The sequence below is a fragment of the Cololabis saira genome, chromosome 5 (assembly GCF_033807715.1).
Source record: "Cololabis saira isolate AMF1-May2022 chromosome 5, fColSai1.1, whole genome shotgun sequence".
In the NCBI taxonomy this organism is placed as follows: Eukaryota; Metazoa; Chordata; class Actinopteri; order Beloniformes; family Belonidae; genus Cololabis; species Cololabis saira.
In genome coordinates this window covers 28,346,178-28,374,037 of record NC_084591.1, presented here as the reverse complement: position 1 = coordinate 28,374,037, position 27,860 = coordinate 28,346,178, and the positions used below count along the sequence as shown (strand labels likewise).

General features: G+C 39.8%; 1 protein-coding gene across 1 annotated transcript; it reads right to left on the bottom strand.

Annotated features, from left to right (window-relative positions):
- Positions 1-287: 287 nt before the first annotated feature.
- On the bottom strand, positions 288-27,635 carry si:ch211-236l14.4 (SITS-binding protein). The gene is made up of 10 exons (XM_061721458.1): positions 26,779-27,635; positions 24,930-25,101; positions 14,909-15,116; positions 14,588-14,738; positions 11,196-11,393; positions 10,749-11,017; positions 10,494-10,630; positions 8,415-8,536; positions 4,608-4,787; positions 288-4,439 (listed from the first exon to the last, which is right to left on the bottom strand). The coding sequence occupies exons 1-10, from the start codon at positions 27,247-27,249 to the stop codon at positions 4,266-4,268; spliced, it is 2,082 nt and encodes a 693-aa protein (XP_061577442.1). The 5' UTR covers positions 27,250-27,635; the 3' UTR covers positions 288-4,265.
- Between the last annotated feature and the right edge of the window lie 225 nt (positions 27,636-27,860).

Here is a 27,860-nt window from a genome sequence, read left to right as displayed (position 1 = left end):
ATTTTTTTTTTTTTAATATACATGTGAAGAAACAAGCTATACTCACTGTATTTTATTAATTTTGAGTTACCTGGATATTACCTGAAAATCAAATTTCATAAAATGAAAGACTCTTAAGGAATGCCCTGCAAAATATCTCTCGAAGCTTTGCTGTCCCCCTTGAAGAAGGGTCCTCTCAAGTCTCTCACACTGTAACTTCAGCACCTCACAAAACATGGATCCCCACTAGTATGCCTTGTGCATTTTATCTGGCTGAGAAACTGCAACCAAATTTTAAAAAGTGTCACATGAATCTGGGTGATTAAGGCGAGGCTGTAAACAGAGAGGCTGAGCTCGGCGGCTGGCGTGGAGCGGCCCTGCATGGCTGTGGCCAGTTGCACCTGTTTAACTGCACTAAAGAAGCAGCGACCGGGGCCCCAAGGTGGAGCTCAGCCAAGTGGCAGCAGGAAAGGGAGGTAAGGGAGAGAAGCTGAGCAAAGGCTGGCCTGAATGCAGTTCCCCCGAGAACCGTCGCACCATGTGTTCACCAGAGCTATAAATATCTTTCAGTTGGTTTAAGTGTTATTAGAGCAGTCGTCTGCATACTCGCCGATATAAAGACGTAGACTTTCTGGCAAGGGGAGAAGAAAGAGGGCGGAGCGGTAATTATCAAGAGACTTGCAGACACTGACTTTTGCAAATGAGCACGCATAAACAAGCGGAAACAGACATCACAAGTAAAAAACATTTACTTTACATTCTGAAAATATTGTGCATGTTTTTGTTTGATGTCGTCTATCCCATAATTCTCTGGTGCCAAGGCAGGAACCATCGATGCATATTTTATACTGAAAACCAACATGTGTACAGAAGAAAATTGCAATATCAAGGATAAAAACACATAGCCCAATGATAATCTCCTTCATTACAGTCCTATACATACAACTATCAGCATCTTTGAATTTAACATAGAAAAAAAAGAAAATATACACGGATATAACAAGTTCTGTGAACACAGTTAAAAGCTCCCCGTGGATGATTTGATATCAGTTCCATAATTATAATGATAATAAAATGATTAATACACTCATGCTTTATTTTTCCACATTCACATGAGCAGACAAACCCACCCATCGCGTAAGACATTGGCAGAGCTTCAGGCGGATCCGGAGTGATCTGGAGAGATTGTTTCAGATCGTTCCATGAGCCACACAGTAAACCAAAATAAAGTCAGAGACAAACAGCAATGAGGACACTATTGACAGAAAAAGTTCTTAGAGTAAACCCAAGTCTTTCACATGTGATGCTCTGTGTGGTAAGATGAACCAAAACCGAGCTTTTTGTGAAGGAATGCAAAGAAAAGAACGTCCTGTCTTAAACACGGTGGAGGTTTTATCATGCTGTGATGCTGGCTCTGCTACTGGAGTCTTTAACCCCTGCAGGGCACTGATGGTTAGGCAAGCCCTCGGAGCGCCTTGCAGGGGCTAAATGTCACAAAGGAATGATGAAAGCAGGAGATTTCCAAGATGATCTGAAGAGCAGCGCGTACTGTACTCTGATTTAGATAAGATCATTTGTATTTTTTTCTGACGATATTCTTGAGGGATTCACTTACGAGTGAGTGTTGTCACGAAGTCTCGTGCCTGCCTCGCTGCCCCTTCGTGTCATGAAGTGAGCATGAACTTAATGACTTGAAGAAGTTAAGTAAGAAAATGTAAACTTTATTGCAACTTTGTTATTCTACGTTCTCTGATTTACAGAAGATAAAAACACTTGTAATGGCACAGTCATTGTAATATTTTCATTGCTGATACTGCAATAATCCAGACACTCCTCTTTGTTCAGATTTAAGAGTGGCATATCAATAAGGCATGTGTTTATCTCAGTCGACAGAAGGAAGGAATAACACATCAAGCTTTTCCTGCAACATATATGTGAACATGGCACAGCAATTCCATAAAAGCATTATCATGGGAACCAGAAAAAGCTCCTTACATGAAGGAAGGAGTCACAGTTTGTCCTTTGTACATTCTGCTCTATGAGAAATTAAGACGTCAGCGTGTTCACAACATACTGCGTTGCACTAAGACATTTGGTGATCTGATAAACCTTATTAGACCTGAGTGTCTGAGTTGACTAAGTAAACGTACGAGATCAGTTTATCTGGCAGTTGTGTTCAAGAACAAAGGAGAGTTCCTCATCTTTACTTCTGGTTGGTTTAGACTGTCTTATGAAGAATAAATAAATAATGAAAAGCACTGACATTAAGCATCGTCAATAACATAAACATGTAGATTGCATCGTGGTGTAAAGGCTGCGTTCCTTCTCAGAATACATCTGATTAGAGTATATGAGAGCATTAAGTCACTTTCAAAAACAAACGAGTGTTAACGGTCAGAAGAATGAGTTGGGTGTCCATGGTTCATGTCGGGGGTTACTGAACCCCCTGCTGCCTTTCATCCGACTGAGAACTGTCCTGGCCCTGGCACACTGACCCAGTTCAGCCACAGAACCAGCTCCACACTCCATTTATGTAAACTCATTGTTTTAATGGGTTTAGGAGATGCCCATTTGCTCTGGTGATGCAGTCATTATTGCCAATGGCCAACCAATACTATGTCTTAAAAAAATATCACATCACCCACTAAATGTCTCCCGTCCTGTATATTTGGTTGAATCGGTTACAGGTAAGGTTTAACACGGGCTTAAGTCTTTTTTTTTATTTTTATTTTTATAAACCAAACGAACCATGTTTCTTACTTCTCACACTAAATTTGTTGAATATTTACTTTCATTTAGACCTAAGCAGAGTGCTGGCTGAAGACCAACAGATAAATTCATTAGCTATTTATAGTGCATTATTCACCAAGATCATTACACGGTGAGGAAATGGGCATGCATGCATGCACATGCATCGTGTGTAACTCTTGAGCCTTTGGTGATGTTCATTTTAGTCTCTTGATTATATTATTCATGTTGTTTCTGCTTAGTAATCTTGGCCTTTCTATTGAATCACAATGTCATGAAACTGATTTTACTGTTAAAGAGGCTATTGGGATGCAGTTTCATATCTTATCAGTCTGCGTCACTTAAAGTACCATTAAAAGTCACTCATGTCAATAATGATAATTCAAACACAAACCAGAGTGAGTTCTTGTTTAGACGCCTGAAATAATATCAATATGTTAGCTACCTATCATTCACTTCATTAATGATGTGAGGTTTTCAGTAAAAAAAAGTTACTGAACAAACATACTTTCTCAAATGTTAAGCAATTTTTGTGAAATATCCTTTCAAGCTGTGTGGTGTCATCAGCAAATCTGCGAGGCTTTCTTTAGACCTTCACGTGGCTCTAATGAAAGAGCACCTCAGCACGACATTAGTCAAGTTTAAAAAAAGAACCACACATTTAGAAGTCCCTGCTACAGCAGGTTAATAAGAAAGTAAAGTCTGATCAAAATTGAAATATATCCTAAGTAGCAACAATAGTGGCTTGGCCTCAAGTTCGTCTGGTATACAGTACTAAGGGACATTCAGACATGTCCAACAGAGTGTTGGTAATCTAAAAGAAACTATTCAAAGAATACGTGTTAAGGGATCGTATAGTGTTGTGTGACATGACTTTTTGAAACAGTTAACATCCATCATTTGATGTACATTCATAAAATATCAGCCCATCGGCCTGATAAGTTCAAGTAAAAGCCTTTCCAATGAGTGAGCAAGACATATTGTACCATGGTGCGTCCGTCCTTGTTTTGTAGTTTTCTGTGACCTAATCTCCGCCCAGTAAGCATTTCCCTCAAAAAAGCCCTTTCAAACGTCTTCCTTAGTTCTTTTTTTTTTTTTTTTTTTTTTCATTTGATCATTTGGTCTTCTTGAGATATTCAGATTTCATTAAAGCCAACAATAGGGCTTGCTTTGATCCTCCTTTTGAAGAGAGCCAGCGGTAACTAAAAATGTAAAGACTGTAGAAAGGCAGTATGTAAACACACACGTTTCTGCAGAACTATACAAAAAACAAGTCCAGAAACAATCAGCCAAGAGGTAAATCCGATTAACATTTTTTTAAAAAAGGAAGAAGAGAAAAAAAAAACAATTTTTAACTGTAAAGTGCAAGTATTAAAAAAAATCGTTCTACATATCTCAAGTCAGAGCTTGAGATGAAATCAGAGGTCTTTAGTGGAAAAGTGCAAGTTGAGAACACCGCAAAGTTTTTTTTTCTTTAAAAAAAAGTAATTTGATTCAAAACAGTAACAGGATAAGTCAGGTGACTCAGTGGATCAGACTCAGCTTCTCCGTAAGAAAACAGCCACCTCCTCCAAAGGAACCGGGTAGTCCTGCAGAAACGTCCCCCCATCAAACACTTTTGCGTTCTGGCTGTCTTCCCACTGAAATCCCCCGTCAGGTAGATAAATATCCCTCTGCACTGCCCCCTTCTCCAGCACTGGTGCCACCAGGACCTGAAAATATGCAAAAGTAAAAACAAATGAATGCGCCAGGGATTCTACACTTAACTTGACAAACATCAGGTTCTAGCTGGGATGTCTTCGTTCACCATCGGGTGCCAAAAGCATCAAATGCTGAAAGAAGGAATCCCACCGTCTCTCATCAGAGCAGCATTGAGTCACCTCATCTCCGATGAGAAACTGATCATCGATGGTGAAAGTCATGGGGTCGTTGGGACTGAGCCACCATATCGGCCGGTAGATGGGGTTTCCTGTCATCTGCCACTCGTCTGCATACTTCTCTATCAGCGGTATCACATCCCTCTGGTGCTTTGCTATGTAGATCCGAGTTAGGTTTAGCACCTGTGAGTCGACACAAATCATAGTGATGATGGCACGGAAGGAGAATGAAGTTGCTACAGACCTATTTAAAATGGGATAACGATGGATAACTGTCTGCTTTTTCTTCAAGCTCTGTCTTCATCAAGGGCCACATCCATCTTCTAAAGATATTGAGCTAAATCTATTTTCAAGAAGTAAAAGTAGGAAGAAAAAAAAAATGTCTTTAAACTAAATCATCTGCCACAAAGACTTCAGGACAAGAATGATGTTAATAATGAGATCTGCTAGGGACATTTGTGCCATCTCTTCACCCAGACATGCTGAAGGAACATCGGGGGAGCTCATTGTTGCCTGAGTGGGTTTAACATTGTCCAAGTCTTTCTCCTGTTTCCGTCTGGCCACCCAACTTCAGCATTCCTAAAAGGGTCACATCCTCTTTACTGTTCCATGACAAAAAAAAGACTGCATCTTTAAAAAAAAAAAGAAAAAAAAGTATTTTCATGAGATGAGATTGAGAACGGTTGGAATGAGCTTGAACCTCTGCCCAGGTTTGATATTTCTCTAATTGAGAAGCCAGGCATGTGTGTGGGTTTGAGGTTTTACAGCTATTTGATTCCAGCGCAGTTGCTGCTGTAACCTGTCTGTGACCGACTAAAGTCTCACACGTTCTGGAAACAAAGGTGCACATTTAAACTACAGCAACATTCCCGTAAAAGGGCTATTTATCACATCCAGCATGGCAGCCTATTCTCCACTGAACATCTATCCGGTCTAACATCATCTGACTTCATAAGATCTTAGCTAGGCTGTATGCTGTCTAGCTGTCCAAAAGTCCTATTTTTATTTTTGTTATGTAGTACAGGTTTAAAACCAGTATGTTTTTTTCTTCCTTTGCCCTCTAATACTGAAAAAAAAGTTGGGAAGTTGCTTCCACATTACTCATGAAAATGTTAATTTCCACAATAAAGTATTTTTCCAAGACTTGTCCTTAAGTTCATTATCATTCCAGCTGAAATGGCTCTTGAGCGCGAGAGTGAGTCGTAAATCTGGAATAATGATTGTAATTCAGAACAGATGGGCTCCTAACCACAGGTGAATGAGATGAGGAAAGGCGGGATGCTCAGGGGACGGGAGGCCTCATCCTCTCCAGAAACATAAATTGATTCAGAAAACCTGGACATCTTATGGTCAAAAATATCAATATCTGTCACCAGAGATTGCATGACTAGTATTTTCTGCCGTGTGTGGTGTACAGTTCATTTCCAATTTCCAGCAGAGGAGAAGGGTTTTATTCTGCCTCTCCTGCCAATCTTGAGTGTTGATAGATTAACAGTGTAAAAGCTTTTCTCTAAAAGCATCAGTGGGAACTTCACAGCACTAGCCACCATCCGGAGGGAAAGTGGTTAAGTCAATAAACTTCATATCCAATGTCTTCTTTTTATAAGCAGTGTGAAAGAAGAAGGGATAATCTCCCCTTTTCAGAACACCTAATTGGCAGCATTCGCCCCTCATACAAGTGATAACCTTTTTAAGGGTAAGGGATGTGTAACGACAACCCCAATTTAACAAAAAGTTGGTAATGTAAAAAAAAAACACATAAAATAGTGATAACAAAATTTCATAAAAATTGATTTTATTCACAAATTAACCCGGAAAACATATATAATGTTGAAAATGAGAAATTCACCCATTTCATGAAAAACGCTAGTTCATTCTGAATTTGATGGCAGTAACACAGGCATCTTCAATTACCGTCCGCGAGGGCTGGCGTTCTGCACGTTTTAGATGTTTCTCTGCTTTATCACACCTGAATCTAGTTAATGGTCGTCACCAGTATGTCGTCAATGTCTGCACAAGTCTGTTAATGACACAGCCAGTTGTTTCAGGGTGTGTTGAAGCAGGGAAACATCTAAAACATGCAGGACACCGGCCCTCGGGGACCGGACTTGAGGACGCCAAGTAACGCGTTCCAAGAAATTAGGACGAGGCCAACAAAGGCCTGCAAAAGTGAATGCAAAACAGTGGTATGTCAAAAACACCTGGAGAAACTAATTAGGTCAATTGTCATCAGACCGGTGACATGATTGGATGTAAAAAGAGAAATGGGGTCTCAGAAGTAACAACCTTCAACAGTCTGTGAAGAATTACGTCTAAAAAGAGCTTCAGAATAATGATCCTCAGTGTAAAATTCAAAGACAAGACTGAGGTGAACACAGTCAGGACCTTTCACCAACTGCAGACACTTTGCATGTCTTGGGAAAAAGAAAAGAAGACCCAGGACCGTTGAGCAGCTCAAATCATTCATAAAACAAGACTGAGATAATAATTCCTCCATCAAAACTCCTAACCTGTGGTGTAACTACAGGTGTACCCAAACATTTGATGCATTTTCTCTTTTTGTCTTCTTACTAATATCTTTGACTTTTATTTAACCAGATAAAAAGACCCATTGAGGTCAAGACCTCTTTTACGATCAATCAGTTTGTAAAATGTGCCGTCAGGCTATGCGTTGACGTATTGTGCACGCCGAGCAGGCTTTTTGGACTTGGTGTGGAGGACTCTGAATTGACTGTGTTCAAATGGAAAGTGAATGGGGGACATCAGTTCTTGTCCATTAGTGAAGTCTTAGACTCGTTTTCCCCAACATGAACCGCTTCGTTTTCTGATATCATTGATATCCTGTTACAAGCTGCTCTGTGGAGCACCTTTTTTCAGTTGTAAACAGGATTAAATCCATCAGCAGAGCTACAATGCTCACAGAGACTGAATAGGATCTTGTTACTCATGTTTGAAAGAGAGCTCGCGGAGAAGCTGAGCTCTGATGAAATAATAAACGCTTTCAAGGCCAAGCCTCGCCGCCTTGCCCTTTACAGTGAGAGGTGCGCAAGTGTGCACAGGTAAGCAGCAATATTGTCGTCTTTTACTCTGCTGCTTGCTTTGCCATATGAAACCATCAGGCTAAGCCGGTACATAATCATATGTGATGAATGATGAGCCCAACAGTTGTGTTCAGATGGTTAAATAGCGTTGTTGATATTGCGTAATGTGGATATCTACGTTACAGCTCTATGAGGGTGCATGAGTGTTTTATATTTTACTATGTTCATTTCAATGGGTACACAGTGTTATCAAGTGAAGAGAAAATCCGAAGTGCTCAGGGAATTGTTCAGAAAAAATCTTGAAGGTGCTCTTTGGTGTTGGGGAAAAAAACAATATCTTGTCAAAAAAGGGAGTCCAAGGCACTCTTCTTGTGGAAAAATATTAAAAAGCCTTTATTGAAACATGGAAACATAAGTTTAAAAACATGGGAGCAGAGACCCACGCGTTTCGGCACAAGCCTTCTTCAAGGGGTACACAGTGTTTGTCTGTGCTTATGTTTTTGTGATGTTGTTAATCTCCGCCTTGTCCCAACTTTTGCATTTGGTGTGCTGTCTGTGTTCTATGGTGAGTAAAATGTCGATTTATGAAATTTTCAAATCATTGCTTTCTGTTTTGAGTCACATTTTACACATTGTCCCAACTCTTTTGGAAATGGGGTTGTACTATTTAGTTACTTTTTTAATGACATCTAATGGGGATGACAGCCTCCCCGTAATGGCCTGATGTTCTCTGACTTGTAACATGGTTCTGCTTCATGCCGGTATGTACCTGGTCCTCTCCGCATACCCAGGGTGGCGTATGGAAGGTGATAACTGGGAGAAAGGCTGCGATCTCCAGCCAGCGGATGAACAATTCCTCATCTGTAACCATGTCTCCAGAGAGGGAGCCTCCTGCACAGAAAGAAACAGATGAATAGATGCAAGGAAAGACATGGTTGCACAGCCAGCACACTTCAGTCTCTGTCAGGCTCTTGAAACGTACACATTAGAAATGTATGTTCAGCCCAAAAAGTTGCATGAGATGTAGTCTTCTTAAATTCACAGTACTTTGATGTATGGCTTTGCAGGCAACCAATATATATATATATATATATATATATATATATATATATATTTTTTTTTTTTATTTATTTTTTTTTTCCTTGTGAACTTAATTTCATTTGTTTTATTTATATCCATGTTTGCATTTCAGGCTGAAGAACCCTGGGACAATTCAGAGCTAGTAAGGATGTACACAAAAATGATATTATTTTAAACGGCTGATGTCAACATGAACGTTACAAAATATGCATGAAAGGAGCAAAGATGGACACTCCACTTTTCCAACAAAAACGTGTGAGAGAATCATTGAAATGCTTAAAAACAGCCTTCCTCAAATAAAATGTGACACTGTTTACATATTTCTTCTTTTACAGTGTGCAATTTCCTTAAAACATTCAAGGAATCCAGAGCATTATGCAAATTGTGAGAGCCTGACCCTAAACTGGATAACTGGGATGTTTGATCAATCAGACAACACTGCATGAAGAACTATTATTGATCAATAGCTGGTGTAATCAATGAATATGGGATAGCTTTGTTGAGTTCTTGAATACAGAGCTACATTCACAAATGCTGATCAAAACCTTCTCTTATGTTAACATCGTCTAGAAGTAGCTCTGAGGCATCTGGGATGGACCACACACTCGAACCATGTATGTGGTCAGAATTATCCCTATTCCAGATGTTTTGGGTTTTTGTTTTTTTGTTTTTTTTATTATTAAGAAATGGGCACCATATCCTCTGGACCAAAGACAAAATGGACCATTTGGACAGCTAGAAGAAACAATCCAAAAGTGCACCCTGTGCTTGTGCATGGTTGTGTCAAAGGGAATCCATACTCCTATGATGACAAGATTAATGAGAGAAAGTATGTTGAGATTTAGAGAAACATGATGCCTTCAAGATAACCTCTCTTCCAGGGACATCCATGCATTTTTCAAGAAGACAGAGCAAATCCACGTTCATCAGACATTACAAAATAGCTAACGTTTACTGAAATGCAAAAGTGTACGTATATCAACAGATTACATTAGGTTGATGGCAAAATAAAAATGAGACATTTTGGGTTCAAACCATCAACAAAGTCAAGCCAAAGTACATTTAAGAAGGATGATTTAAAAAAAATACATTTTTCATATTGTCACAGCTTAAGTAAAACATAGCTGATTCTAAGTGTATTAAAAAAAATACAGATCATTTAAATATATGCTATATTTGATCTAGAAATCCAAAAAACTGCAGTCATGATATTGATAATTAGATTATTTCTAGTAAGATTTTGTAAAAAAGTATAAATCATTATAACTCTCGCTCAATATGTGAGAACATATAATACTAATACTATTATTACTATCATTAATAATATTAATAACTATTTTATTCATATACTGACTGTAGGTATTACAGAGTTTAAATAACTCCCATGGCACACCATGAATGGGTTATATTAGATCAGTAGTCTACAAAGTTTTATGAAGACTAAGTGCAACTCTGCCTGTGCTATTGGCAGCTGCCTGTTTTCTCCACTTCAAAGTAAATAGTTGTCTCCCAGACATCAGCTGTCTGTCTGGCTGTCAACAACCATTAAAGGAATGCTGAGCATCACTTGAACACGCTGGAGTTTTGTGCCAGAAATCTGAAGCACAGATATGTTCTTGATCTGCTGTTTTTGTAACATGCATAAAAAAAAAAAACCAACACAAAAAAAAACCAACCAACTAATCATCAAACAATGTATTATTTGTGTTCGGTTTCATCATCATGCTATTCAAAATGAAAAAAAGTGACACATAGGTTGTTGCATTACCTACTGCATCAGGAATTAGGAAGTTGTATCCCAGCAGGGTGTGGTGCAGCAGGGAGGGAATGATTGCCCTCAGCCCCATGGAGCTCCAATCAGACTGCAAGGCTGTCATCCTTACAAATACAGGCTTGTCACTTGACCTGAAGTATGCATGAATGCAAAGTAAACACACCATCAAAAAGTAGGCTTGAGGAAGAATGTGAAGATGCAAATACACCTTGATATAACATGCACAAAACACACGCTCAAGACCATTACCGCGTTCCTGCTGTCATGATGGTGGAGTCTCCTATCCTGGTGGCCAGGTCAGCGAGAAGTTCGATGTACTTGTCTCCTTCTAGAGCCTGTGGTGGTCGCAGGGCCTGCTCCTCGAACAGATTTCTCTCCCCCCCTTCCAACGTGATGTACTCCATTCCTAAATGGGCCCTCAGGTATCCCACCCTGTCCAGGAACCAGCTCACTGCTCCCGGGTTTGTGAGGTTCAGCTTCACACAGAACTTTCCTCGCCACTGACTCATCACAGGTATCTGAAAGGGAGGACAGGGGGAAACAGATTTCAGATGCCGGTTTATCAGTATCAGTGTCTAAAAACTGACAACAGCCAAAATGAAAATACCGTCATGTCAGGTGAAAATCTTCAAATATGGACGAATGAGCAAAATGTAATGATTTACAGGGTGATTGTTTGCACTCGTCAGGTCTCACCAGCTGTCCCTGCGGGGCTGAGGGTAGACTGAGCCAGTAGGCCTCGGTGCCATCACGGAGAGAGGAGTGGAACTGCGTGGTGTCCACGCCCAGGAAAGGGGACAGGGTGATGGAAATGTTAAGAAGCTTGACAAGCGGGAGGTCCCTGGTCAGTCTCTTGGACATCCCCCTTTTCCTGCTGTTGAGGTAGTCATGGTCCTGCAGAGAGGATAAGAGATACACAACAATGCCATCTAACCGTGTTCACAAGGAATGCAGATCTTTGCTTTGAAAACTTCCACCTTTGACAATGTTGTCTTTGTCGGAGCTGTTGGACGTGTATGCTAAATCTCTGGAATTTTTCAAACTAAAGTCAAACAACAATCTTAGATTATATAACAGTGGAACAAAAACCTCTTAAGGATAAGAAAGACGGACCCCAGGAGGTGGAAGAGCCGTGGGAAGAAAGGACAGATTAGCACCTATTATGCAATTTTTCTTTTCTAATCTTTGTTGCACTGCTATTTTTTTTAAGAAGAAAGAAAAAAATGTCCTGGAAAAAAGACAAAAACATTCTTTTCATAGCAGCAAAGACACATTTAAGGAATGTTAACCTTGCTTCTTTTCTAATCTGCTTCTTGCTCTCATTTTCTTTTCAATCACTCCTTTTCCGAGTCTCTTAGTTGCCTCTGCCTTGATGTCCTGGCCAGCCATTCCCATACACATAATGAGAATAAGAGAAAAATGAGTCTGTTACATCTCTCATTCATTCCCACAAGTACGTGAACGCACCAAACCAATCGCAGTGGGGCAGCGGTGCGCTTTACGCATGACTTATACACCAGCATCCAAGAGGCAAGAGGCTGCAGAATAATTAATAACCCCTCGGATCAACTAGTATTTACTGCAAAACAGTTACCAGCATTCCTACGTAAGTGCACACCATTTTGGATGTCTTTTGTTGGCACTATTCATATTTAAATCCAGACTAACTCTTTGTACTAAACATAGAACGAGTAAGGCTGGTCCACTGTATCTCTGTGAGTTGATTTAATCATTTTTGAAGTGACACAGTGCTGTAAAGCAATATATAGTTGTCACAAGACACGACGGGGATGGGACGCCAGAGTGATTTGGGGTGGTGGCATTGCCTGCAAGAGCTAGATAACGCTTCCTTAAAGTCATAAAATATTCCTTCAACTGAATTTGAAACTTATATTTTAACATGGGAAGAGAAAATAACTCCTTTGTGCAGCTTTATTGTCACTTTTCAAACACTTTATTAAGGGTCTCCTTAATATGTTTTGGATCATCTTGATTATTAATAACCCACATTGCACACAGCTATGAAGCCATTCAAAACTAATATGGAAACTGGAAAGGAAAGGTCACAGTTCGACTGATAATTGACTTGTAAAACTGCAGTGAAAGAGGGAATTACTGTTGCCTGTCACACTTCTGTAGAGCCTTACACTTCATGGCAACTTAAATCCCCTAAGTTTCCATGCAGGACTGCACGCTTGACTTGTGCTTTATAGCTGTAACCGAGGGGAACTGGCTCTGCAGAGCCAAAAGACTGGCGCTTAATTTCTTTGATGTAACAAAAAACTTGAAATTCAAAGAAACTTTTGTTCCCCAGTGGAATCCATAAACTGACATGTGTTATTCCTCCCATTTTGCTCCCCGTCTCGTTGTCCTTTCACACCTACTGTAACTGGAAATGGGAACGTGCTGTTCTCATTCTGTTTGTACAGTACACGGAGAGCTATGTGAACCTCTTAGATGGACTGATTTTGTGAACCCCCCCCCCCCCTCAGCTTTGCAGGTTTCTGGTCAGATCGCAGCATCGCGCTGGTGTCAGGATCACCTGCTCAAGTTAGTCTTGGCTGAGATCCCTTCAAATCTCAGCACACCCAGTTCTTCACCATCCTACAGTTACCACGCTCAAGGCAACCTGAGATCTACTACGGGAGGTTCTGTTTATTTTTGCTCAACTGTATCTGTTTTGTAATGGAACATCACCAGGTACTGACATGGATACACTGGTCTTTGGGCCGCAGGCTACTTTTCAAAGCAGATTGGAATAACACTGAAAGGAAGTAACACGATAAATTTAAAACAATAAAAATGTTTCTGATACTCTGTGGAGCCACTTGGGACGGGTCTTTTGTCTCAATCCATGAGCAGTTTTGTGCCTCTGATCCTCACCAGATTCACTGCCCTGACGACTGAATTGGAAAATTACAAAAGTCCATGGCTACAGAGTGAAGAAAGAAAAAACGCACCAGTAAACTTCCAGAATAGCAAATCTAAAATGTACATGCACTCACCGACTACTTTATTAAATCCACCTCGTATACCTGATGAAGAGGTAAATGTGGATATCCGATTCAGACAGATGCTGGAATCAACTTGAGAGTACAAGACTGATTCTTAAAAGGTTTGTGGTTGTTAGATTTTTAACAACTACTGGCTTTTAATGAAAGTGGTGGGCAGAGAGAAGGGGAAGACATGCAGAAAGGTCACGCTTTTCCCCAATGCTACCTCTAAGTCACTTCTTCAAGAAATGCTTATAGTAATACTTTGATTTTTTTTAGCAACTAAAACAGTAATTAAGTTCTGGTAAGCTTGTGGCCATACTTTTTCCAGACTGGAAAAAATGTCATTCTTGAGGGTAAAATTTCACAATTCAGTAAGAATAATATTGGTCAAGACTTACTGTTTAGCTACGACGGAGTATTAGGGCCAAACTAAGACAAAAAAAATTGGAAATTACGAGAATAAAGTCATAATATAATAAGAATAAAGTCGTAATGTTGTGAGAATAAAGTCGTAACATTACGAGAATAAAGTCGTAACATTACGAGAATAAAGTCGTAACATTACGAGAATAAAGTCGTAACATTACGAGAATAAAGTCGTAACATTATCGAGAATAAAGTCGTAATATTACGAGAATAAAGTGGTAATTTATGAGAACTCTAACAGGAAGAGCAGTCTTCTCCCTGTGTTAAAATTAGGAATATTGAGCTGCATCTTGTGAAGATATATAATATATTTAATATTACGACTTTATTTTCGTAATATTAAGAATTTATTCTCAAAATATCACGACTTTATTTTCAAAATTACGACTTTATTCTCGTAATTTTTTTGTCTTAGTTTGGCCCTAATACTCCGTCGTATTTAGCAGAATGAAGGTAATAAAAAAAAAAAGGTAGGCCATGAATGGCTACTGGACAAACTACCTGTCAAGTTATTTGAATGCAATCAAACGTAAAAAAAGAAGTAAGCTGTAGCAAATAAAAAGCTAAATCTATTTGATGACTGCATCCTGTATTATCAAGACAATGTTTTCAAGTACAGTATGCAGTCCGAACCGGCTCCTTAGCAAGCCTGTGAACAACATGTACCATGTCAGAGAGGAGGGTGGTGGAATGTTCATTGAGGCTGATGACTCCCTCCCCCAGCTGGTGTCTCCTAAGACGATTAGAGAAGGTTCTCAGTTCCCTCTCCACCTTCGGCCCCGAGTCCGAGTTAGCGTGCAGCTTCCAGAACGGCAGCCTGTAGGGTACAGGGATCAGTCAGCACCTGCTGCTGAAGATGCAGCAACGTTCAAGGCTCTCTAAAGTTTCACTCGGTGATGCAAGCTCATTTGGCTCAACGGTTTTAAGCTAGAAATTAAAAAGGAAATAAAAAAAATCTCCTCAAATCTTCATCTAAACTGGACTCACCACAGCATTTTGAAATTGGGCCGCTGTCTGCTGTGGCCCGAGAGCCGTTGCACTGCTTCTTGGTGAGCGGCTCTGATGTTGTGAGCCACACACACGGTGTACTGCAGAGGGAGACGCTCCATACTGGGCAGTGACTGCAGGCAGAACTGCTGTCTGCTGTCCACCTCCAGCTGCACGGGAATATCAGGCGACACGAGCACTGCAACACCTGCATGGTAGGAAGCAGACAGGAGAGGCCACAGGACAATTGATACAGTTGACTGTGGAATAATCAGTGATGATTCAATCTTCCTTTAGGGAGAATCAGTATAGTACGACGGAGTATTAGGGCCAAACTAAGACAAAAAAAATTGGAAATTACGAGAATAAAGTCATAATATAATGAGAATAAAGTCGTAATATTACGAGAATAAAGTCGTAATGTTGCGAGAATAAAGTCGTAATAGAATAAAGTTGTAATATTATGAGAATAAAGTCGTAATATTACGAGAATAAAGTCGTAAAATTACGAGAATAAAGTCGTAACATTACGAGAATAAAGTCGTAATGTTGCGAGAATAAAGTCGTAACATTACGAGAATAAAGTCGTAATGTTGCGAGAATAAAGTCGTAATAGAATAAAGTCGTAATATTATGAGAATAAAGTCGTAATATTATGAGAATATAATTTATGAGAACTCTAACAGGAAGAGCTTCTTCTCCCTGTGTTAAAATGAGGAATATTGAGCATCTTCTGAAGTTATATTTATATATTTATAATATATTACGACTTTATTCTCGTAATTTTACGACTTTATTCTCGTAATATTATGACTTTATTCTCGTAATTTTACGACTTTATTCTCGTAATATTATGACTTTATTCTCGTAATTTTACGACTTTATTCTCATTACATTATGACTTTATTCTCGTAATTTCCTTTTTTTGTTTTTTTGTTTGGCCCTAATACTCCGTCGTGGTATAGTACACAGACACTGCCAAGTAAAATCATAGAGTAGAGCATTGAACTAATACAAGAAAATAGTCAAGAACCTTGTTTTTATTTTAGGCCTAAAAATGACCTGTTTGCATCAAGTAAACATGTCAACGTTTGCATGACTATCCATCAGAGATTCCACTTATTTGACAGAGCGAGAGTGTTACTGAGACCAGGATGAGTGTGACGGATGGAGTGTTGAGGGAAGCAGAGACTAAGCTGTGTCAGCTCATATTGCTCCACTCACACGAAATAAAAACACTCCTAGAATGAGATATACAAGTTAGGGGTAGGGTTTACCTCGGAGCTGCTGGCAGCTGGTTACATGGCACTCCAATGAAAGAAGAGCAGGCAGCCAGAAAAGTCCTATAGGTAATAAAAAATTCACCTGCTTTTATCGGTTCTTTTTCTGGTGCGTTTGGTTCTGAACAGGAAAATATGAGTGCTTGCTGTTTACTGCATCTCATATTCTCTTCACGGGATTCAGTCATGAGCACCTGTCAGGAAATGAGTCCGCTCATTTCTAGCTAAGATTCCTCTTTGCATACTTGCGTATGCGTATGGAGCGCTCGAAAAGTGAAATGACAAGATTGTGTGGCAGAAAATTGTGTCCGCAGATGTAGTTGCCCTGCAAGGAATGCTCATCGCTCTCAGGTTACCCTTACCCCCTCCGCCAACCTGACTCCCACCTTCTCCTTCCCAGCTTTAACTACCCTCTCTTCCATTCCGCTCTGCTCAGATATGTGTCAGACCCATCTAAGGTCAGCAAAACCTGGGCTGGTATCGATCTTAGTGATTAACCTGGACTCTGACCCCAGGCCTTGGGCTTTTTTTGTTGTTTTTTTTTCTTCCCATAAGCCTCTCAAACTACACAAACTGGAGATTTGAGATTTGTAGCTGATCTATGAACAGATTAGACAGTCTGAGTAGCCGTCGAGAGCTTGGCCGACTTCAGCCACCCTCTCTAGTTTCAATGCGCTTACTGTTCTTATACAAGTGGGGACCAGGAGCCGGCAGGGTACTCATGTACCAGTTTATAATCAGATTAATAGTTTCAGATCTGTATTAAGTACTGCATAAAGCCAGCGAAGAGCCTTCAACCTCAGAGAGATCCTCACATGTTTGCAACGGATAATGTCAAAGAGATACTGGTAACACCTCAGCTGCTTCTCACAAGGTATTAGGTCACCACCTCACTGCTTCTTACACACTCACATATGGGAGAGAAATACAGATTTTTACTTGGAACCACAGTTACATGTGCCTCATTATACATAATGCACAATCTTGTCATTTGTTAGGAAGTAGAATCTACTACAAGGAAGATCGTGCTGAATTAATATACTAAAAAAAAAGCACATTTTACACAACCTCAAATATTTAAATAGTATACAATGAGGTCAGAGGAGAAAATGTTACATGCTTTCGGAGGACTGGAAGTGAAACACAGGCAGTGGAAACAGAAGCGACGAGCGTACACCAAGCAGCTTCCTGGAATGATGTGCAGATACAGCGAGCTGTACAGTGTTTTACCAAAAGTGCACACAAGATGGAAAGAGGGGTTTAAGTTAAGCAAGTACAGCTTCTTGAGTCATATTCAATTAATATTCCATTTTTATGGGAAACAGCACAGAAAAGATTCATGAAACTGAGGCAACATGTCTAAAAGCTAATGTTCTTATTCCATCTCAGACTAGACGTGTGGATTTGAACTTGATACCAAAAAGATGAAATGAAAATAAAAAAAATCTTGTTTTGTGTTTTTATACAATTCTGAAAGCTTTGCGTGTAACCTGATGTACGGCTGCTTGCTGTACAGTGATGCACAAGCCGTGTGCTCTGACAGAAGCGTTGCGTCTGTGGATGTGCATACTTGAAGCGGTTGAGTCTTTTAAAGAAAGTGACAAAGGTTTGAGGTTTTGAGTTACAGCCAAGGCTGAATGCCAGAAGAAACTAAACAGGTGTTCATAAACGTTTCGTAAAAAATTCCAAGCTTCCCATAAAACATTACCTCTCAAAAGTGAGGTTACATCTGTGACTGAAAGCATCCTTTCACCTTCAAAGCAGGAACAGATATTAAGATGAATTAAGTTTATTGGGCAGATTTTAATGATTTGACACAGATTCTTCAATTTTACAGATGAACCAAAATAAAAGAAAACTTCCCCAAACACACAAACAATTAAATATTTTCCCCTACCTCTCTCAGACACGCATGCAAACAGACTTTGTCTCAGTATATTGTTTCCTTTGCCCCTCAGCGTAGTGTTCACCATCACACCTGAATGCTCAAACCTGTAACCTAACATCTTAATCTTTAAAAAAAAAATGAACTCAATGCGGTATCCACCTTACAGAAGATGGCTTATGTTGGTGATTTGTCAGATTTTGGTCCACATAATAATATAAAACACACACAAACACACAGACTTTCTGAATTGGAGACTACACACATTGCAGAAAAACTGGCGAGGACGTAAAGGACTGAAAAGGTTTTGCACTTCCTTTCATTAAGGAACCTTCTCAGGGGTCACAAAGGTTTTAACGCGGCGTCTGGGCCCTCTGACAAGGTTTGGTCTGAAGGAAAAGGCGTGTTGCCTTGAAACAGATGGACTGCACTCCTTTACCTGTCATATTTGTGCTCTTATTTATGACACCCATGCAGGTTTACAGACCTGACTGGGCTTATAAAAACGTGCATTAAATGTTCACTGTGTGTGCGTGCGTTTCTCTGTGTGTTCAGGCATGTATTTTCTTAACAATGGAAATTTACTTTCTGTGCCCAACCTCAAGAAATTGATGGCCACAAAACTGGGCTCTTGCCATGGTATAAAAATTTCCAATCCCACTTATTTAAAAAAAAAAAAAAAAAAAGAAAAAAGAAAGAAGTACAAAGAGACGTTTTTTGTTCAACTTCCAACATCACTCAGTTTCATTGTTTCATTGTTGAGACACTGTGTTCTGTGAAAACATGGTTATCAAAGATCCCAGGTCTAAATACTGGATGGCTGGTGTAATACATAGCCTTATTTCTTTTCCCTTAATTATTCCTTTAATTCGGAGCTGAAAGTCACTTACAAGTTTTTTAATTAAATCTTTAAAAAAGCATATACAGTCGTTAAGTTTACCAGAGGGCAGAAGCTTCTCCATGAATACTTCATTTAAAATGTCTATATCCACTATCTTTTGCTTTTTATCCTTAATGGAAAAATAGGCAGTCAGCTGGAAAGTTTTGCCGGCTGATTTTTCACACAGTATCACTCTCATATAAAAGATGACTGAGTGCTTTTGACAAACTCCCTGCTGGCTGGGCGAGTAATCCCTGCAGTGTTTCACATCTTACTTGTCTGGAGGCGTCGAGGGCTCAGGGCAGCTGCCCGGAGACCTCCTGGTGACCCGCTGAGCGGGCGACGCACGTGAGGCTTTCTGAGCAGCTTCTTCTCCTTTGACAAGGAAGCTTTTATTTCTGCATATGCTTGATATCAGGTGGACATAAACACAAAGGAAAAAAAATGCACCAAAGCCACTCTTGCTGCCATTTGAACATGAATTTTGTGTTTTATTTCATGGCCAAGTGTTGTGAATCGTCACAGATAGGAAAAAAGTCGCCTTCATTGGCATCATAAAGCTCTGCTGTATCAAACACAGCCGAACTGAAAGTAAAGTCCAAATCGTTGATGGTTTTGAAGCATTTATCTGTATTTCTCAGTTGTGCTTGGCTGCTTTCCACTCAGATACCCAACAGTAAATTAGTAGCGCTCACATATCATCCTACATGGAAAGACTGAGTCAGAAAGGGAAACAAAGGAGAAGTAATGGAAGACAATGAGGAGAAAGAGAAGAATTGGAATTGGCTTTAACAAGCAATTGGAGAGACGTCATGTCTGCGCAAACACACGTGTGCATGACGTGCTTCTGTTTTCTTGTAATCAAATCAAATGAACCTAGTAGAAATGATTTTTCATTCTTGTCTGGGATGCACACCCCAACTGTGCAACTGTGAGAAAAAGGAAATATAAGACTGCAGAAAGCTTACTGACTGACTTTACTCCATAGTCAAACCTGAACAAATGTTGAAACTGCAGCTATCACACCAGTACCTGTTTTTAGGCTAAATACATTTCTCTCAGTACTTGTTTGTTATTTTGGGTTGGGGAATATGTAGACACAGCTAAGTTATAAGTTTGGAACATCTCTGAAAGTTGCCATATTAGTAACATTAATGTTCCTATTAGTGTAGTAACAGAAGAAACTCATAGACTATATTTCTGTACAGAAACACAAATATGCTGCATCCTGAGAACCATGATCCCAAGTCAGTATTAAATATAACCTAAGCAAAACACAGTTTAAATAAAATCATGAAGTAGTTGCAATTAAATTGTTGCTTTGTATATGAGGTAAAACATTTCTTCTGTTACTGACACACACATTGATAATGTGCCGTTACCTGTGATAATGTGCAAAAGGTCTAAAACTCAGACATCAAACATGCACTTTAGATTTTAAAATGTGTAACACATCAAATACATCTGGTTGACCCCTGAAAACTGTATTTAGATAAAAACAGATCCCAGCATCAACTGATGCTAGAATATGCACCGTTAAATAACTCAGATAAATTCAAGAAAATATTTTGAATTGAAAACTGAATGTCTTGTTGTTGCCATGGAATAAAAACAATTAATTAATATACCTTCGTGGATTAATAAAGTATTTTTGAATTACAATTACAAAGACATTCCAGCTAATGCTATTGTTGCTTAATAATACATTTTAAATTTAACTCCTCAGTGGATGGACATTATTTTAACCAATTTCAGTAAACACCATATCAAGACCATCAGTCATTAAATAACTAAAGTTATTAAGGCCACTTTTGTCTTAAGTTAAGTAAGGTTTTTGTTTTTGTTTTGGACGACTGTGCATGGAAATCTGGCTCATTTACAGTACACAACGTCATACATGTGTACATGTGTTCCTTAATATGATTGTCCTCATCAAACAGATCAAATGAAAGGTGTGACTTCTGCATGTCTGTTTACATTTCCTTACAGCAACCTTATTAACCGTTTTGCTCTGATTCCCAATTCAATCTAGGCAGAAGAAAAAGCTTCAGGACCCTGTCTTCCCAAAGATCCTTGCTTTTGTTTTGAGCATACAATGTGGCTTCAGTCTTATGTAACCTGTTCCTCTTGGCTCAGTTGGTTTTGTATGGAAACAGACAGGTGGGGCAGTGACACGATCCCCCACTTGGCACGGCTCTCAAATGTCACTCTAATGCACAATTGAATATTGTGTCTCCAGAATTTCCAGATTGACACCAGTTTGACACTGTTTGTTTTCTATTCTTTAGTCTTTTCAGTGTCAGCCGTGTATGTTGCCTTTCATTAAAGTGAATCGATCCGTGCTCGTTAACCATCACCAGAGGTGCACTGAGATTGGCAGTGTCAGTCTCAAACCCGCGCTACAGGAGCGAGGTCAGTTGCAACATTCCGTACACAAGTGTGAAACCTAATAATTCAGACATCGTTAATGTGCTCCAAAAGCATCGTCTGCAGCGGACAGAGTACATTTGAGGGTTGTTATAGTTGCACAGAAAGCAGAGGGTGCAACTGTGACTAACTTAGAATGATAGGATTAAACCACAGGAAACTAATATTTGTTTTTCTGTTTTGGCTGTTTTTTTGGGGTGAAATGTAAAACCAAGCTTTGCTGGGAATTGGTGTGCAGTAAAAGGAAAGCGGTAGTTAATTTTTATTTTATTTTTTTGTGGAAAAACAACTCCAAGAAACTCAGCCCACTCTGACTATCAGTTCAATTCAAATTCAAATCAAATTTTAAAATACTTGACCCATCCCCCAAGGGAAATTAATGAATCTGTTGCTGTTGTTGAGTCTACAATAAAAAAAGATTTCTGCCCTAGCTTTAAGTTATGCAATTTATTTTATATACTAAATTCAAACAAAATGTGATACAATGAAAATAAAATAATTGTATAAAAAATATACAATCTAATATACAATTGAATTAACTGTTCATGTGATTGCAAGCACTCCAATAATGATCTAATACTATCTACCTATGAAATGGTAGAAGTGATCATTTTTGTTGAGCTGCAGGATTGATGAAGATGATAATGAATTTAGTGGATGCAGGCTGAAAACATAGATGTTTCATTTCATAAGGACATGTTGAATGATTTGTCGAACTGGTGGCTTCGGTTCAACTTTTCATGAAAGTACATGTCCAGTATTTCTCCGGTTTTCTGGTTGAAGCACTCCGACACAGCAAAATCGTGTTGAATTCACCACTAAAAAAGTGTGTATATGTATCTTTTAATAATTATTTCTAACCCTTTTAAAATTGTTAACCATCTAACACTGACCAAAAGTTACTCCAACACTATGGTGTGTTTGACCGAAGGGCTCATAATTCAGCTCAGGAAGCTGACCGCCAGTTCGAAAACAATACGGGCTAAAATACTACTGACATTTGTATATGGATATACAGTATATATCCACTATTTCCATTATTTTTGACCAAATATTTCTAAAACAAGGTATTTAATGATGCAAAACTTACCGCAGCAGCAAGGTAAGATGGCGTCTGCAGAAACTGTGGGGTGCTTCTTCACCGTAAATGAGAGTATGGTTAATTTAACACTGCAGGTGTGGCAGAGTGTGTCACACCCAAAATATACACTGGATGACATTTCCGCTGAAAGTGTTACCGGTAGTTTTTATCTAAATAGTGTTAAAATAATAAATTACAACTAACATTGGCAATGTTACACTGGCAGATTTGGTGTGTAATCATACCAGCTGCATGATTTGGCAAAGTTATTGTGAAATTTACCAACTTGAACATAAATAGTTACATTTTCATGTTTTTGTTTGGGGGTAAAAAATTCTGGTTATAGAATAAGATTTTAAAAATGGATTGATTGAAAGTAAATAGTTGGTATTATATGCAAAACCTCTATGTAAATGATACAAAAGGGGATGGTTGCGAATGGAGCACATAAACCTCCAGGAATGAGGAGGTCAATTATTTCAAAGAGAAGTATTTATACAACATTTAAATTGTTGTTAATGCCAATAAGAATCAAGCAGATGTCAATGATCCGTCATACTATATTGATGTTTGGCATTCGAATTTGGGTTACGTATTTTTACCACTACCAGTACTAAAATATTTAAATATGTATTCAGAAGTGGGAAAGGTTGTTTCTGTATTCTGTTTAACGGGATTATGCAAATTTTAAAGCTAAATGAAGATATTATTGAACATTTAAGCAAGACATCACTGTAAGTACTTTTACCTTTGAAACAGGGATTGTTCCTCATTCCTGAGCATCAGTTTACAATGTTTCGGGGTATGTACGCTATGCGCCTGTGGGTGGTTACTTGGCATCAATAAAACTTCAGTTCTCATTGGAATCTGATATCACTTGTGAAAAATGTTTTTCCCTATCTTTTTGCAAAGCTAGCCAGTGAAACAAAGAGTTACAATGTCCTGACAATTACTCTCATCTCATCTCACAAGGTGGTCATGTGACTCTCTTGTTAAGCCTTCCACTATTACATAACACACCAGTGGATGTGTGTGCGTGTGCATGGAAATGTGTGAATTTATTTCTGTCGGTATGTGAATGAATTTGTGTGAGGCTACTGTTCACAATCATTTGTTCATTCATTTTCCATTCAATTCTATTCAGGGACGGGAGTGCTGCATCACTGGGTGAAAGGTGGGGTACACCCTGGACAGGTCCTTTTACTATCAAGAAAGTTGGAAGAAATTATTGTCTATCTCACGCCAGCCTTATGTGGCTGTTTAGCCTTCAGTTTAATGCATTGTTGTGTTTCCTTTTTGAATGGTTGGTTTTATTGAACAGATATGGATTGCGAGCAGACAGTTGAACTCTTGTACTATGAAGCAATGCTGTTCTAGTACATTCAGTATGTGGTCAGACATTGTCTTGCTGAAATAAACAAGGCCTTCGTTTAATAAACAAGGAAGCTTCATGGGAACACATGCTGCTCTAAAACCCATACATCTTGTTACCATGGTGATGAGATAGTTGATAGTGCCCCTATAGCCGTGTTCTGATTAAACACACACAGACACACACACCTTTTCTATATGTATTGCAAGTACCAAATTACAAATTTAGCATACAGATTTCTCTCTTTAAGCATTTGATACGTTGTATTTGTAGTGCTTTCATTTCAAAATCAGATTTAAATGATTCTTCTGCAATTCTCTGCATTGTGCCTTTATGTGCTTTTTACATGGCACCCCTACAGTCGGAATAAAAACAAAAAAAACTAACCAACTTATATCAAGAAGAAAGATTGGCTGGGTTGAACAGCAGCTCACTGGCCAAACACCAGGTGAATGCAAAGTCCAAAGTTCCTGAGGCTGATGCTGCAGACTACCACACTGCACACATGTACACACACACTGCACACATTCCTCATCAGTCACATTAACCATTCACATCCGCTCGTGGTTCCTGCTTGCCACTTTGCCCCGGGATAAAATCTAACACCCCCAAAATAACCCGGTGAGTTATACGAGTCAGCAGGGCCCCAATCCAACCGGCTCTTTTTATAGAGACAAAAGGCAATTACAGCACTATTCCGAAGAGTTAATTTAAGATGCTAATGGTGGCTTGATTTCCTTTGTTGTCTGATCTCTAAATTAATAAACTGTGATACCACAGACAGTATTGTGTTACACTCTGTTTGTGCGCCAACCAACGTACCCAGCCAGTGATGCGTGTTATGAAGATGCTGCTTCTGGAGGCTTTTTTTTTCAGAGCTCAGACACAAACATACACACAACAGAGCAGTATCCATGTGGCTTTCCTTGTGCACTCAAATTCACACCTTGTATACCTTGTTAGAAATATGCAGAAAAGGCCAACCCTGTGTCATCTTACATACGTATACAGTAAAGATCATTCTGTGTGCGCGGGGAGAAGAGTGACAATGTGCTTCAAGTGGCAAAAACGACCAGTGTCACTGACAGCGTCCTACCTGAGGAGCCCAGGAAGTAGCGTTCCAGGGCAGAGCCGTACCCTAAAGGAGAGTCCTTTAGATCACTGACAACAAAGGGTTGCATTGTGGCATTTTGATCGTTAATCGGCCAGGTCTGACCCCGGACACTGGCGCCACCATACCAGGAAACGTTGGCCATGGAGAAGCAGTCCTACAGGAAAAAATACATGAGTATGTGTGTGAACAGTTTGATTTTTACACACACAAAACACACATATTGATTCTGTTTTGGTAGAGCATCTCGGTGTTAAAGTGCACTTCCATTGGGAATAACGATGAATACATTTCAGAAAAAAAGTCATTTATTTGAGCCCTAATTAACTTAGTTACAGGTGACTAGTCACAGGTGAATGTGATACTTTAACCTCAGTGTAAAGATGAAGCGCAAAATGACGCACAAAGTTAAAGTGTTATGCTGGTACATGACACTGTCTAAGAAAGTACTGCATGCAGAAGGGATTGAATGTCAGATGGTTTTCTAAGAGAGAGGACCCCCCACCCCCCGCAAGAATTACACAAAGTTGCTTGAAGCTCATTATTTCCATCTCATCTGCAAATCTGAGCTGTGTTGCCAACTGGTCACCTGAGAGGTCCTGAGAGGGATTACGTAATTTGGGACCATTAAGGCGACTCAGGTATAGGGAAAGATTTGCTGCAAGCAGTCTCGCCACATGACTAGGAATTATGGCGAGGAATGTCCCAGTGGGGACAGATTAACCTCCCAACATCCCGATTGTTCTGTTCCAATAATTAATGTGGGACCATGCTCTAAATATGCTTAACAAGCCTCAACAAGCAGATTTAACATGAAACATATATACTGTAGCCATTCCGCTAAATGCAGTGAGTGGAAGAAGTTGAGCAGGGTTGACAGCCAATCACTCAAACCATAATGATCTTATTAAACAAATTTGAAAATAGCTAAATCCAAACAAATTAGAATAATCCCACATATGATGTAACCTCTTTTAGAATCACACAGAGGGAATTATTCATTTAATAAAAATGGCAATGAATTGTCCATCTTAAGGCACTCATTAATGGATAGTAAGTATAATTCTTTTTTGAAAAGATAAGTTAAGATATCCTTTATTTTCTCCCTCAGTGGGGAAACTTATTTTGTTGTCAGCAGTACACTTAGCACACACATGTAGGGGAGGGGTAAAAAGACTGAAAAGTCAGAAATAAAAAAATATATATAAAGAATACAAAAATATACGTATAAAATATGTATAAACACAGGATATGAACAGTATATACAGTTAAGAAACGGTGCAGAAAAGCAGGTGGAGTGTTGTGAGGTAGACTGGCAGATTGACAGATATTGCACATCTTATATTATTGCACATGTGATATTATTGCACATATTATTGTCCACTGGCAATAATGTCCAAAATGTTTAACCAAAGGAATCTCTCATGTCTGAAAATTTTTAAGTGAGAAGGCGACCTTTGAAAATATGTGAATGTGAATTTAAATAAATATGTAGGATTTAAATGATTGGCATGAGTGGCCTTTTTGTCACATGCATTTCAGACAATAACAGCGGCATTTACGCATGAAGGCTGATTTATGGTTCCGCGTTACACCAACGCAGAGCCTACGGCGTAGGGTACGCGGCGATGCACACCGTACGGTGCGCGTCGCCGCGTACCCTACGGCGTAGGATCTGCGTCGATTTAACGCCGAACCACAATTCAGTCTTAAAGGGACAATGAACAAACCCAGAAACAAGTAGCCTGCAACTTTTTGTTCATTATATTTTGCACAAAGGTTTTTCCCCCCCCTAACCCTGTGTGTGCAGGCTGTCTCTTGAGGGGACTCCTACCTTCAGCTCCACCTGACAGTGCACCGGCGCCCAGGTCATACTGTAGCACTCCGTCTGCGTCTCCTCATTCTCCTCCAGCGAGATCTTCACCTCGGCCACCGAGTCCCACGTGTAGCAGAACTCCGTTTTATTGAGCCAGCACAGGTTCCTCACGAAGGGGACCTCGATGTCGGGGTTCCCCACGTTCCCCACGTCTATCTCCACGTAGGTCCTGTCCTCCGTCAGGGTCTGGATGAGCAGCGAGTGGGTCCTTCTCTCCCAGATCAGTCCGCTGAAACTCCCCCTGAGGATCCAGTTTTTGTTCGGCTGGTCCACCACTTGCCAGTATATGATCCCGATTGTCATTACAAAGAAGACAGCCACCCCCAGACAAGCTATAGCTCCTTTCCAGGTCTCGTTCATCTCCTTCAATCCCGTGTCCCATGTTACCTCTGGGATGGGGCTGGGATTCCTATTTCGAGCCTGGGGCATGTTTTTTTTCTTTTTTTTTTTTTTTAGATCAGCCAAGAATCAAACACAAAAAATACTGCAAAAATCCCCGTGTGTCAAAAATCCCTGTTGCTTCATCATGTCACAGTATTCTCAATAAGCTGTAAACAACTCTTTTATCTTTACACCGTTTACTCTCCTGCTTTTGTGTGCGCAATTGTGCCGGCAACAGAGTTCTGTCATGTGAAAAAGGGCAATGAGAAATAAAAAATCCCAGCGAGGCAATGAGAGAAAATGAATGAATAACTGACTTACCACATACTGCCGCTGTGTTAAAAGAATCAGATTTGTAAATTGCATTGGCTGCAGTGAGCTCATGAGCAACCCCAAGCCGAGTTTGGCAGCAATGCCTACAAATGGCTCCTAAGACGCTGTCTTGCCTGCCCTGCACATTCTGACGTAACGCTGGCTTGTTTCTTCTGGGGAACGGTGGAGAGAGGGAAGGGGGGGTGTTGGAGTTAGGCAACCCTCCGGGGTTAAGAGGCCACGGACAGCCTGGAAAAGAGGGAACACCCCTTTACTGCTCTCCAAAGCGCGCCCGCAAAATCCACCCGGCACCCTCCGTGCGTAAAAGCCGCGGAGACTTGTCATCT

Excerpts from the sequence above, each read along its gene's own strand:
- si:ch211-236l14.4 (XM_061721458.1), bottom strand. The coding sequence starts at position 27,249 with ATGCCCCAGGCTCGAAATAGGAATCCCAGCCCCATCCCAGAGGTAACA. Across the intron at positions 25,102-26,778 it reads ACTGTCAGGTGGAGCTGAAG|GACTGCTTCTCCATGGCCAA; the intron begins GTAGGAGTCCCC and ends TTTTTCCTGTAG. Across the intron at positions 11,394-14,587 it reads CCACCCTCCTCTCTGACATG|GACCATGACTACCTCAACAG; the intron begins GTACATGTTGTT and ends TCCTCTCTGCAG.